Source organism: Semicossyphus pulcher, unplaced genomic scaffold, assembly GCF_022749685.1.
Source record: "Semicossyphus pulcher isolate SPU_LCO1_2020_fin unplaced genomic scaffold, fSemPul1.0.p SCAF_21, whole genome shotgun sequence".
Classification (NCBI taxonomy): Eukaryota; Metazoa; Chordata; class Actinopteri; order Labriformes; family Labridae; genus Semicossyphus; species Semicossyphus pulcher.
In genome coordinates, this window is record NW_027211695.1 from 8,696,124 (window position 1) to 8,710,830 (window position 14,707).

Genomic DNA, 14,707 nt, shown 5'->3' on the forward strand with positions numbered 1-14,707 from the left:
CTTACATTTTCATAAAATGTGCCTTATCTTTAATCTAATTTACTATGGATATTGCCATTATTCATTTTAGGAACTTTTTAAGAAGACTAATGTGAGTTCATGTCCGTTTCCTTACTGCAATGTGACTGAAATAAGTAAAAAAGGTCGACAGTATTGGTCCAATGTGTGTTAAATTATATTAACTGTTAAAGCAGTAAGCGCGTGCAGTTGACACGGAGCTCGCGGGGTAAAGGGTGCCAGATCTGCAGAGGGAAATTCTCCCTTTCTGTGTCTGAATATGCCCGAGGCTGTGGTCCAAAGTCCCCTAAAGCTAATAAAAAAAATCATCTGGATTGAGGGGGTAAATGAATTGTATGCTGTGTTTTCAGATAGCCGAAGAGGAGAAGAAGGTGTTGGATTGTTGATAGGGGCAGAGTGAGTGTGTGTGAGTGTGTGTGTGTGTGGAGGAGGAGGAGGAGTGTGACTGTGTAATTACGTGGGTGTAAAAAAAAAAGAAAAAAGTTGGGTCTGATTTGCTGGGATCGCGCAGGACCGAAGGTGCGCCGGTCGATTTCATATCAACTTTGGTGAAAGCAGGGGTGAACATCACACACTCGGCGCCCTCTGAAGCTCCTCACAATGCTTTTATGAACGACACATCACAGCACCGAGACGCGCACAGAGAACGTGTAGTAGAGGAGGACGCGGCAGCAGCAGCAGCGTTTGCACCGGCTCCACGAGTACAATCCGCATGTGCTTACAGTACATGTCAACTTAAGAGAACAAAATCTGCACATTATCCCCCTTTTCTCTGCGGAGACGACAATCTTTGGATCGCAGAAATTCATGGATTTTATTGGATAAGCTGTCGTTGTTTTACGCGGATAGCTGCTCCACAGTCTTGCATGGTGCACATCGGTCCAGGAATGGCGCGATAAAGTGATCAGAGCAATCAGTCCGAGTGCATTCACTATCTTTGTAGCCGTCTCGTCATGTATTCTCCAATCTGTCTAACTCAGGTATTTGTGTCTGTTTTATATTCATTTATTTGCTGTGATTTGCGTTTTTTGTTGTTACAAGCAGTGCATGGTCAGGGGATTTGAAGTTTTGTGTGTGCGTAAGGATTGTGCAGTTTCAGCTCTGCTTTGGAAATGCTTTTACAAATCATAACAATGAAGTGTCTTTGGAAGTGAAAATATAGCCTTAGAACTAACCACATTTTAAGTTATAAATCTAATTTTGTTGATTCTTTCTTTCGAGACCTTAGAATCGACCTAATGTCCGAACTAAAAATGATTTAATTGTCCTGCAGGCTCTTAAAAAGTCCCACAAGTGCCAATCTTTACGCGTTCTTTGTATGCGTAAAGTTATGCGTAAAGATGATTTTTAAGATCCAACACAGTCATCTCACTGTATAAGTGCAGCTATGCGCATTTTCTTTGGTTTAATTAAGTTATTTGCGTCCTCCAATAACCCCCCACACACACTTCCCAGCCTTGCCAGAGCTGTGTTTGTATTTTTTTCCACGTGTCGATTTTTCTTTATAAAGTAAACCCCTATACTTTGTGGTAGCAAAGTTGGAGGAAGATAAAGCCACTTTCACTGTAAGAAGATCAAACGCATGATAAGGTTGATTCAGCGGTTGGACAGAGTAGCTGACTGTTTTGGCTGACTCAGTTTTACTGTTTATATTTTACTTGGCATAAGTAAGTGATTGACTGAGATGTGGTTTAGTTTGTACTTAAGAGGATTGTGCTTTTATGGCCCCAGCTGAAGTGCACTGCACAGGGCCCGGCCAAGTCATTTATCTTTACAGCATTTGGCTTTAGCCTGCTTGCAAAAAATTAACGGAATATTTAAAGTGTTTCTGAACAGGAAAACAGAAGTAAAAAAGGTTTCAGGAACAGTTGCTGCTGTGCACTTTTACAAGCATTTACTGCTTGCTTTTGTCAGTTTAATTGGCTACATTTTAGTGAGGAGGTGACATTTAAAGGAGCGCTGAATTATTATTTTTTTACCTCTTAAAAAGCCCAAGAATAGGTTCAGAATTCATAGTGAATAAAATACATTTAAAAAGTGGAATCTGTAGATAATAAAATGCTACTTCACGCTGTATAATACATGATTATAATTTGACATTACTGTACAGGAGCAGAGTTTTATTAGCCCGAAAGTGCAGACCAGAAATGTGGCTTCTCAGCGGCAGGCACAGATAGGGAGTGGATTTCTGTGGTTTCCTACAGCCCGCCTGCTCGGCTGCCTACGAAAAGCACAATATGTGGTTTTAACTCTTCAAAAGCCCGCTTGAAAAAGGGGGCTGCTTACACTTATTAAATGTGACATTTTAATGACGTAAAACAAAAGATAAGTTAATGTTTCCATTTGTCACTCGCTGCTGCTGTAATTTCTTGTGGCTCCTAAATCATCCCCACCGTCCTGTACATTCCTTCACCTACAGAGAACAGGCATTAAGAGGTTTATATTATTCCCCTGTAGGCCGTGGAGTGGCTGGTTTGCTGTGGACATTTTTTGCGTTTAGCTTTTTTAGTTGTGAGGATCAGAAATTCAGTTGAAAAAGCCGCTGTAATTTTCAGTTGATTTAAAGATGATGTTTTAATTAAGTGTACAACAACATAAAGATAACCTGTATGAAATGTAAAATTATTGTCTAAAATATTTCCGGTAATTTATCATTTAAATAAGCTTCAACATGTATATTTTTTTCTATTTAAAGAGAGAAGGAAAATGTTTAAGCAGGAGATGATTTGATGATTTGATCACTGACTAACTCAGCTTTTTGGAATGAAGCTCGGCGAGTTAACCTGAACACCTGACAATGATTGGCGTGAACTTTGAATCGAGTCCTAACTCAACCTTTTCAAATACCTTTCACTCAGCTGCTTCATTTTCTGCTCTGCTTGTGTTTTTACTGCATTTCGAACATACGGCCTGCATGCGAGGCCGTCTGTGCGTGCCAGTGGAAACGGGAATCTTCTTAACATCCTATTTTCTGACTCGGCCTCCCAGTTTATCCTCCATCCTTTTGTGAACGGGGGATAAGTTCACTCTGGAATGTGGACGGTTTGATAAGAGAAATGTAACTGTGAGGGGAGCATGCTCTCTGTAGCAGCAGCAGCAGCAGCTCAGGAGTCCGGCTCAGAGCGTGCTCGGGAAAACAGAACAGAGACGAGAGTGCATTCAGTCACCGGGCTCTGTGCTATTGTAGTGCTGGCAGTTGATATAAACAGTGGAACGTCCTTGTCATACCTGCAGTACGCCCAGATACATCTAGGATGGTAAAACCAGTGTTGCAATGTGTAGAGAAACTTCTTGACTCTAAGCTGTTAAGATGTTATGTGTCTGATTATGTGGAATTGTTTATTTGTGGTCTGACTTCCCTGCTGCCTCAGATTAGTAGCTGACTAAACCCATATTTCTTCTCAGTGGTTGATGACATGAGTTTTTGTTCACATTTCTCTCCTTCTGTCTCTCCCCCCTCTCCTCACTGTCTCCCTTGGATGCCCCAGGATGAATTTCATCCCTTCATTGAGGCACTTCTTCCTCACGTCCGTGCCATCGCCTACACGTGGTTCAACCTCCAGGCCAGAAAACGCAAGTACTTCAAGAAGCATGAGAAGCGGATGTCCAAGGACGAGGAGCGCGCGGTGAAGGATGAGCTTCTGAGCGAGAAGCCCGAGGTGAAGCAGAAGTGGGCCTCCAGGCTGCTGGCCAAGCTGCGTAAGGACATTCGGCAGGAGTACCGGGAGGACTTTGTCCTCAGCGTGACGGGAAAGAAGCATGCGTGCTGCGTGCTTTCCAACCCGGACCAGAAGGGCAAGATCCGCCGGATCGACTGTTTGCGGCAGGCCGACAAAGTCTGGCGTCTGGACCTGGTGATGGTCATCCTCTTCAAAGGCATCCCTCTGGAAAGTACAGACGGGGAACGCCTCGTCAAGTCTCCACTTTGCAGCAACCCAGCACTTTGTGTCCAGCCTCACCACATTACAGTATCTGTCAAGGAGCTGGACTTGTTTCTAGCATACTATGTCCAGGACCAAGGTAGGTTTAAGCTCATACTGTGTGTGTTTGTTTCACTGTGTGTGTGTGTGAGCTAACCCACGTGTGTGAATGATGGCTTGGCAAGGTCAAGGGTCACATGTGTTACTTCTTGGCAGTCATTGCCGAGGCTGGCTGAAATCACCGCTACATTTGCCAGACAAATAAACATAATAAACGTGATCGTCGGGACTGTATGTATGCCCATATATTTTTGCATGGCTCATGTGTTGCTCGTAACTAAACAAAAAGACAATGTGTACCCAATATAACACGTAGGACATGTTTTATATGTTCCTTTGCTCTGCTGTAGTCCAGCAGCAGCTCTTACTCATGTTCAGTCATTATTCACTTACTGTAATTTGGAAAGGGTATATTTTATCTCGTACGCACACAACCATCCAGGCATGTACAATAGCACACACTGTACACCTCCTCTGTTCCTCTGGATATTAAGTCGTGACATTAGTTGAAAGTTGCAGTGCAAACTGGTTAAATTAAAATAAACCCACCAGTATATTTTTCTAATACAGAGTTTTCACTATGCTTAAAAAAACATACCTTAAATGCCGATACTTCTATCATGAATTTTAACACCCTGAAATCAAAAATTTGAACACTTTTATTTTGAAATGAGATTTCCACCTTTTAAACGTTAATACGTACAAATATCTGATAATAAATACATTGCTGATAGTTGATCAGCTGATATTAATAAAGTTTAGACATTTTGAATATTTGCAATACATTTCAGTTGCCTGTTTTCAGATATATATGAGATATTATGTCTGTTATAAATTATATGTGTCATCATGTTGAACTGAAATGGAAAACCTCAGTCTTTCCTAAAGTCCTGTAAAGTTTGTAATGTTTGCCGTGTGTGGCCTGAATTGTTTCAGCACAGTGTGAAATAACAGTTTAAAAAATATTCCCTTTTTTATTTTAGTAATATTAAAATTAAATTTTCCCATTGATATACAACAAATAGAATAAAACTAATAAAATACCGGCACTTACTAAAACAGGAGATGAGGTCCAAATCGATCAATTTAAGCAGAAATGTATCACTGAAAGTTTATTTTGAAAAGCAGCTTTAATCTGCTTTCCTCACTTTAAACACACAGAAACAAAAGCAGAATTTTTACTTATCAAAGACAGAAACATCATTTTAAACTGATATTAATTACTAAGTTAAAGGAGAATGGGGACAGTTATTAAGGATAGGCAATCACAGGTTGAGCAGAAAATAGATGTCAAATTTTTAACTCTTATTGCTCAAAAGATTCATAGATGATTTATTTTTGCAGAATTTAAGGCTTACATCTTAAACATTTCCGAAATTAAATTTGTGTCTCTAGAAAAATACGGTTTGACTGTACATAATTTAACATCTCTCACTCACGTCTCTCACAGTTTTAACCCTCCTCCCTTAATCATGACACCATAGGAATCCCCGCTATAACTGTTAAAATTCCCCTGATATAAATCCATAGCTCCACCGAAATACCACCAATACGTTGCTACTAAGGCAGAAACGGTGCTATAGCTAGCTCATTATCATCAAACCCTGAGCGCCATTTTGTGTTTGATAAGTGCCAGGGAAAGCAGAAGGCACAGCACACAGACAATAATGGTTGCCACTGGCACCGGGGTTGGCATCAGACCCTCTTTTGTGTCTTTTGTAGGATGCCACCGCTTCTCTAGTTTGCATCTGCTGCATTTTTAACTGTTCAGCACCAAGTTGAGAATGGCTCTTTAGTGCTGCTTTTTCCATTTTATATGCACCATTTAAAGGTTTGTGCTCGTATTGTACATTATGGACGTTTTTTTCCCGCAGCTTTTATTGTAGAGAAATGTGTCCGCCATGGAGGAAGAGCAAAGTACTGGCAATAAGATTCATTTTAGTGTTTGAAATGAGCGGTGAACATAGTGTTCTCTTTCGCAGGGAGCATTAAATTCACTTGGATTCGGCATCGCATTGCGGATCAGAGCGATTATTTACCGTTGTCCTCAAATTTCTGTGAGTTGAAACTTTGGCAAATACAAAATAGCATTCTTTTACCAGGATCACAGAGACGGCCGTGCTTTTTTTTTTCCGTTTTTTTGCAAGCTTAGGCGTCTTTTTCTCTTCTTCAAGTTACCGAGCAGTGTCCGCTTCCAGACAATGCAGCCATATTGTGGTAGCGTGTGGTGCGGCGCCATTTTGTTTTGCTCGGTGCCAGGGAGGCAGGCAAATCACCAGTAATGGTTGTTAGAGGTTTGGAGGTTGGCATCAAACCCTCTTTGTCTGCTTGCAGCATGCCTTTGATTCGTTGGTTGGCATCCGCAATGCAGTGGGCACGTTGGAAAGTTTTTTGACAGTGGCAGAATGGAAGCCGCTGCCTTTGTTCTGCTGCAACTGCACGAAACAAACAAACATACAATCAAACACAAAGAAAGTGGCAAACGGCTCTGTCTGAAACAGAATCTGGTGTTTGTGCGGAAAAAAATGGTGTTCGGACTGTGCTTTTCATAATGTCTTCTCTGTCCTGTTACCTGGCAGTGGCTCGCTTCAGCTGTGTTGTGTAATTGGATAACATAAAATATGTTGTTGCCGTTTTTTTCTCCAGAGTATTTTTTTTTTCTGTGGCAAAAATCAATAAGTTCCGAGTGTGTTTATTTTCGCTTGTGGTGTGTTGCTGCCTGAGAAAGGTCGGCGGGTTGGCAGCGAGTGTGCTGGGTGAATTTAGAGAGGGCACTCAGCCCCCTTGTTCTGGGGCACAGACGCGTTTAGCCAGGCAGGGCTGTAGCACCCATGTGCATGCCCAGATGAATGCCCGCTGGGAAGTAGGCTGGGGGCTGGGAGTGGGGGTTGTGGCATCCATTGTGCCAACTGGCAGGCCGCGTTCAATACAAGGCCCCGGCTTCTCACACACACACACACACACTCGCTGTTGTTTTACTCCAATTCGCTGTTTTACCGTTCTAATAAAACAAGGATTGCAATCCTATACTTTTTCTTCGTAGTCATCTCCTCTCCCCACCTGAATTCATATTTTGCATATCCAGTTTGACAGCTTGATGGAATAGTTGTAAGAAGGCATGTGGATAATAGTCGTGTTAGGACATGTTGGAATACTCTCGGCCTCGTTTGTATTTGGTTTTGTTAAGCTGCTCATTACTATTGTGTTCAGGGAAAGTTCTCCACTCTGCTCATTTATATCTTATAAACACGTCTGCAATTAATTAAGTGTAAAATACTTTGAGAAGATATGAGACTAAAATACACAAAGAATCCAACTGAAGTATTCTGAGGAATCTTGAATATTTATATTATTTCTAAACTCAACTATGAATCAATTCCACATCAGTAGAATATACCAAAAGCGGTTGTAGACATTGCATATAACTCCAAAGAATTATAAAAGCTCTCCGTGGATTTCCTCCTAACCAGTGACAGAAAAGGATTGCTGAGGTAGTCCAGTGGGAGACTAAAGAAGTCAAGGTCAAGCAGCTTTCCCATTACTCTGGTGCTGGAAGTTAACACAGCCATAAAACATCATTACCTTGACTCCCCCCCCCCTCAGCTCGGTAACGCAACTATTTTCTCACACCGCCGTGATAGTTTGTGGAAATGGATGGATTACCTCTGAATGCGTGCTGCCATGTTAATGGACACCTTGTTTTACGAGCGCCTGACTTAACCTCTGCCCCGGGGTCGTGACCTTTGCGAAGGGATGTGGCAGGGTGTCCTCTGAAGTTTAATTGAGCAAAACAGATCAGTCAAAACGCGTTGTTGCAGGGCCCGGGGGCACGTGGAGGAGGAAGAGTTTTTGCCTGGGGGGTTGTGGTCAGGAGTAGACGAGGGGGAGCTTGCTTGTAAGCCCCCCTTGTTGACCTTTTCAATCGGGGTCAAACTGTGGCGGTTGCAGGATCACTGGTGGTCTCTTGGCAACTGTTTGTCTCCACTCCCCCGCCACTACTTCTGGTCTGGCTGGTGGTCCCTTGGTTCACTGGCCTAAGTGAGGGGGAGTAGGTACCACTGATTCCCTACACCTCCCCACCCTGCTTTCCAATCCTTCCATCTCTGGTCCCTGTCTTCACGACGGGCAACTGCCTGCCCTGCCATGCTGCGTTTGGCAACTATTTGTCTCCACTCCCCCACCACTACTTCTGGTCTGGCTGGGGGTCCCTTGGTTCACTGGCCTAAGTGAGGGGGAGTAGGTACCACTGACTCCCTACACCTCCCCACCCTCCTTTCCAATCCCTCCATTCCTGGTCCCGTCCATGTCTTCACGACGGGCCACTGCCTGCCCTGCCATGCTGTGTTTGGTCGCTGTTTGCATCTTGTTTTCCGCCCGGCTGCCTCCGAGGCTTTGGTCAGGCGGCCAGAGCGGAGGCCTGACCTTCTGGGTCACAGTGGAGGTCTGTGACTAAGCACAACATCCATCCCTCCCTCCCCTTCATCCCCTTATCCTCCTCTGCCATCAGGAATCACCCCTGCGGCACACTGCCCAGCCAAATGACTCTCTCACTCCTTCTCTCTCCCGGTCTCTTTTCTTTTTCTCGCTCCCTGGCTTTCCCTCAAGCCTGAGACTCCAACCATGACAGCTGTCCCAGGCCTAGGCACTTGGCCAGAGAAAGGGTGGCTGGGTTCATGCCAGAAGTGTGAAACAAAAGTTGTTGCAAGCAGACAGCGTTAAGGACACTACTGTTTATCTTCCTTTTGTGGTTTATTCGGATACACATTCAGGTTTACAAGTAATTCAGCTCCCTTTCCTGCAGAAATGATTTTGGGAAAGGATTCAGGAATGGTTCTTCTGGAAGCTGAGAGGGATATTATTTTTGGACATGAATTTAAACGCTGAGCTTTCTTTAAAAAATCAGTAAGATCGTAAAATACAAATCCTGGGAAAAACCCTAACCGTTGACTCCAGAGCCATATAGAAAAACTCTTCAGATTGAACTGCACAACCCTGTGCTTAGCTTCCATTCTGGCTTCCTTATTAGTATGCAATAGAGCCTGCGGTGTCTGGCTACCTCTCTCTCAGAGCCATAACCTATCGAACACATTCTCTCAATCTAATCCACTTAGAACTCCCTCCCAGCTTCACCGCTTGCCTTATTGATTTCCGCTTCCCACTAAATGTCTTCCCGATCCTTTTTCTCTTAACCCCGGAGCTATTTATGTTTTGCAGTGTTCTTTCTTTCTATCTTGCCTCTTGCTTTCTTTGCTTCTTGTTTCCTTTCTTTCTTACTTCTTTCTTATATCTTCACTCCTTCTCCAGGATCTTTGGTTGTTTGTGATCCCAGTCTGACTTTCCTCTGCCTTCTTCCCCTCCTGCTCTTTCTCAAACACAAACCTGTGTGCAGTGCAGCCAGGTTGCCTGGCTCAGTATGAAGCTTGTGTTATTAGCAGCAGGGTTTTGCTCGAGCAAATACCTCAAGGCTTAAACAGGCCATGTTACCTCCTTAGCCCTCTTTTGTGTGCCATGTGTACATAAATCTCCATGGAAACAAGGCAACTCGGAGCAGAGGCCACTGAGAAATGTGGATGCCTTCTTTCTCAACAGAATTTACTACTCCCTCTTTTCCTCTTTTACAGTGTGTTTAATTTGCTTGAGTCACAGTTTGCACTGTTGCATCCTTGTCCAAAAAACTGGACAGGGTCTGTCTTTGGTGGTTTAAGGCAAGCCTTTTTGTGTGTTTCAAGCAGGAGACTCTGTTTTGTCGTCTGTGGCTATACTTGGTTAAGGACTGCAGTTTGTGTCATTAGTCTATGGTTAAGATCTCAGCTTCCCCACACTTTCCCAGGCTTTCGGGGAGGACCCCAAATGCATTTCAAATCCCCCCGAGGCCACTTGACTGGAGGACCGGCACCTCCCACTCCTCCCGGATAGATTCCCCACCCCCACCCTGTCTGCCGGTCCTCCCAAATGAAGACAAATGGGTACATTCACCCCTGTCCCAGGCACTACACTGTACCTCACTGTCCTGTCGTACAAAGCAGGCCCTCCCTGAGCCCTGAGTTTCACCACCCAATGGCTGCCCATCTCTTCTTTGCCATCGTACCAGTGCAACTGCTAAAGAACTTGTTGTCCCATCTGCCAGGTCATGTTAGACCACAGGGTCGGTAGAAAGAGTGCTAAAAAGATTCGAAGAGGAGAAACCAAAGCCTTAAATGGGAATTCAGGTGAAGATGTTTTTTGGCCTCACATTTATACAAGTCAACCAGGAGAAAAGAACCCTCAAGTGCCAGACTTTCATGCAAAAGCCAGTCCACTTTACCCAGGAAGCAGCCTTCCCAATGAAAGGAAGAAAAAAATGGGAAGGGTAGTAGGTGGGGTGTGATGGGGAACTTCAGGCAGGGACAGACAATCAGAGTGGTTGCCCAGGAGACACTAACTTCTCTGTGCAGCACCCCCCTCCCTGCCTTACCCCATCAAAGTCTTTTCAGTCCAGACAGGGCCGATCAGTGGCCCAGAGTGATGGTTGTCTCTTCTTTTGTCTGGCGGTACAGTACGGCCCATCACTGTGACGGCTCGACACGACCTGAGCAGGACAGAAAAAAAAGACCCCGCCATCGCAGCGCTGTGCAAAATGTTCTTTTGGGTGGGCATGTTGCTGTTTGGGGTGGGGAGCGAATCCCCAGAGGATTTCTTTCTAATGTGCGGGTCAAAGAGGGGATATGGTGTCTGGGGCTTGGGAATGGCCTGCTTGGGACGGATTCATCAGCGCCCCATTGAGTTGTCAAAGCTAGCCAACGAGCTTCAACTCCTCCCTCACATATGTCAGGTTCACTTCTCGAAAGGCTCCAAAATTTAGAGACCAACTCTTACACAACCAGGATCTTTAAAAGTTAACCAAAAGGAAACACTGAATCAATAGGTTTAGTAATTATTGAATTGCTTGGCCAGTGTGCAGACTCTTGTTTTGGGAAAAGGTTGGCCCATTGCTCTTTGGTCCCTCAAGTTAAAGCCCTTACACTAACAGGATGGCTAATAACACCTCTTATTTGTACTGGGAAAGTGAAGGGCTTGTTACCTTGGTGCCTTTTGAAAATGTAACTCACCTGCTTCTTCCATTGGCATAACGCTCAAGTTCCATTTAGCTGCACTGACATTTCAAATATTTTATATGCAAATGCAGAAATGGGCATACATGTTCCAACTTGTACATATTTCTTTACATGTGCATGCAAACCACCATGAACTCATTTTTTGCACATACAAATCAGATTATTGCTCACCTGCGCTTCATCTCAGAAGACTGCATTTAGACTCAATGGACCGCAACGTCTCAATAACAACAGGGCTCTAACATCTGTCGGGCGAAAATTGAAAGTGAGAGCTCTTTAAAAGCTTGTTCCGGATTTACCAAGTCAAGATTGTAATTAGGCCTCCAACATGTGCGCAGACCCACAACCCACAATTACACTGTGGATTCTTACCAAAAAATAACTCTACTCCACCATCCCTCTTTTAAACCTCATGTTGTAGCCGACATTACCAGGGATTTCTTGCTATAACAGCCCCCAAACCTTTTGTTATCTCTGTAGTGTCCCCCTGTTGCCTTTCTAATAAAACACATACCTTCTAATTAGAGATATATGATGTAATAGCTGTTCATTGTTTATACATAATTGTTGCAACCTGTGGTCTGGGATTTCTGCATAGCTTTTAGAGCTGTTACGATAATGACCCTAGCCGACCTACAGATGGCTAAATGAGTAATGCTAAAACTCAACATCTCATATGGGATCCCAGCTGAGTCTGCTTGGTGTTTCCCAGGAACATCTTCATCTGCTTATGCATTTCTGTTTCACAAACTATTAGACGCTCGGCAGACATTTTTTTTTCTCCCCCTTTTCTGTAAAACCTCTGGCTGTAACTTGGGTTGCCATGTGTGTCTTGTTAAGGGCAGTTATGACAAATGGCAGCAGCTGTACAAACTAATCTCTCTGTAGCTTTCACACATGGCGCCCAATTAACAATGGACCACTGTGGGGCCCTAATCCACGGTGCAGCCATCCTCTGGTCCCGCTCGCTGAGCCAACTGCCCCAGGAGACTCTTCTCCTCTGCACTCCTGTTCGTCCGCCTGTAACTTCATTCAGATGGGAGCTGGTGGACACAGCGAGGGCCTGCTTGGGTCGGAGACACGGTAGCCATCTTGTTTGTTTCCATGCTGGGAATCCTGGTTCCCGAACGCTAAAGAGCCTGGGCTTTATTTGACACTTTAGTGTTCTCTGGGATTGGGTTGCAGCCCTGAGAGAACACACTGCATCTGCAGGCTATGAGTAGTATTTGCGTGTTTGAACTCAGATACATGTACATATAAACTCACGTGTGTTCAGCTTGTATGCATGCATTAAAATACATGCAGGCAGCTGCAGTGGATAGATTTAGCAAAGTGGTGGCTGAACGGGTGGGTGGGAGCAGTGTGTATGTACGATATAGCTCTCCTGTCAGTGGGCATAGTTCCAGTAGTTGTGGGATGATAAACTGCTGTTTCTTGGAGCCTCAGATAGCTGAATGCACTGTGTAATGCACTTAAAGTATGGCGGTAGAGTGCTTGACACAGTGCATTCACTACCTCCACAATCTTATAGTAAAATATAGTATATAAACTCAGGGGGATTTCAGCCCACACACTCTTTATTTAATGGTTCTTTTTCAATTCTGGATTCATCCCAACACAGCTACTCGCACACACAAATCCAATAATATTCATCCACTTTCCCAGGAAAAGTTTCAATGTGTGAAGTCTGTATCTCCATCCAAGAGAACGTCAGCAGGGCTTTACATGGCCTTCCTTAAGTAGCTTTGGTTCAGTTTAATATTACAACTTATATACTGCAACTTTTAAGACACCTGGGGGCAAACCATTGTGAATTGTTGTTTCCACATCTCCTTCCCTCTGATGCAAAACAAAGCCACAAACGGGAGTTGGAGCCTCAAAAAAGGAGGGTGTTGAAGGGTCGACAGCCATCAGGAAAACGATGCCGGCCCCTGCCAAATCTATGACATGAATGAAACAAATGGATGAAGGAAAATGAAAATGGTTGGGGTGTGATCTCTGGCAGGCAGCGCGAAACCTGTGCCAACTGTTATGAATGGGAAACCGCTGCTGAGCTAATGAAAAAAAAAAGAAAGAAAGAGCTCACTTTTTTCATCTTCCTTCCAAGAATAATTAACCGCGCGCAAGCCTTCTGTTGAGGGTGGAGAAAAACCACAAGACACTTGACCAACATTACACAGCGGAGGAGGACAGTGAAACAGAGAGAGAGGGGAAATAGAAACAAAAAAGGAAAGTAGAAGTCTTGTAACTGTAAGCTTTGAAAAAAGGACAGGTAAAGGTGAAGTAAGTGAATGCTGGTATGCTCATATTTCTGTTAACCTATCACACACACTTTGCATTAAGGCATGAACACACTTTCAGCTCTTAACTCAATTCCCATGCAGGGTGTTTGGTGACGGGGCTTAAGGAATCTTCAGGGATCATGTACTTTAATGTAGTGCTGACATTATTAGGGTATAAATCAGTTGGGCTGGGAATCGATAAGGGTTTCTCAATTCAATTCCGATTCACAAGGTCCCGATTTCCGTTCCAATTCGATTCAATATTGATTTGTTTCAGTGGTATTTCAGTTACTATGCACCTCTAACCTGGTGCATTATCAACATTTTTAATGTTTAGAATAAGACCCCAAAGAAGTTAACAATTTTATGAATTAGACAGTTAATTAACTTTTTTTCCAGTTCAGATTTTTAGTCTGCACATCTGACTCATGTGTTGACTAAACTAACTGGGCTTTAACTTGCGCGAGATTTGGTCACGAGATCTCACTGCGCAAAGAACAAAGCCATACGAGACTAAGAGTTATGGAGAAAGGCGTATTGTAACAACATGTCGAAAATACACTCGCGGTCAAAGCCGACGCTAACAGAGAGTAACATAAACATCAGTGCAGAACTAACTTACATATTCACGGATGCACGCACGATAGGAAGAGTACGTCGGCGATCACTGATGTCTCCATAGTAGGTGCAGTAAACAAGTCCGGGCATGTCTCCCTCCCTGCCGTGTTTTGAGGGAATGCGCTGAGTCGTGCTGCGTTTAGCAGCGCTCAGAAACGCGAGTGATCAGACACGTTTTGACACAATTTTTGTAAAGATCGATCTTGGGATTTATTCATCGATATTGGGTCATTCAAATGAGAATCGATTTGAATCAGAAAAATCATTTTTTTAAACCTAGCCCGATAAATCAGTCAATTAATTAACAGGAAGTTATTAGTTGTATGTTTATAATTGATTATTTGGCATTTCAGAAGCTAAATATGCTGTTTCCAGCTTTCAAATGCCTGTTATTTTATTATATCTTTAAATATAAATTAGGTATGTTTGATTTAAAGCTTCAAAAAACTATGAATTCATAATAACAATTATTTTTGAGCCATGCTGAAATGTACTGTACTGTTCTGTAGGTATCTCTTACAAGCCTTCTCCCTAAGATGACATGATGGAAAGAGCCGAATGGGGGCCAGATGTATGTTTATATATAGGACCTGACAAGGGTACAAGGCAGGACACCAGGCAGAGGCGTTGCATATCACATGCACCCTATCACGTACACCACATCCCGTAGTGATAAGGACTAAATGTACTGTATGTAAAGCAAAGAAAGGAACAA

The 14,707-nt window shown here is 43.6% G+C and overlaps 1 protein-coding gene across 8 annotated transcripts in view; it reads left to right on the forward strand.

Annotated features, from left to right (window-relative positions):
• Nucleotides 1-14,707, forward strand: part of LOC138600384 (nuclear factor 1 B-type-like) — a 69,150-nt gene that overhangs the window by 823 nt on the left and 53,620 nt on the right. For 6 of the 8 annotated variants that reach the window (XM_069671778.1, XM_069671784.1, XM_069671779.1 and 3 more), the window contains exons 1-2: nt 492-998; nt 3,507-4,038. In XM_069671778.1, coding sequence (XP_069527879.1) covers nt 972-998; nt 3,507-4,038 — 559 coding nt within the window. In that variant the 5' untranslated portion in view covers nt 492-971. Of the gene's footprint in view, nt 1-491; nt 999-3,506; nt 4,039-14,707 lie in introns of those variants that run through there. The other 2 variants (XM_069671780.1, XM_069671781.1) reach the window with 1 other exon arrangement.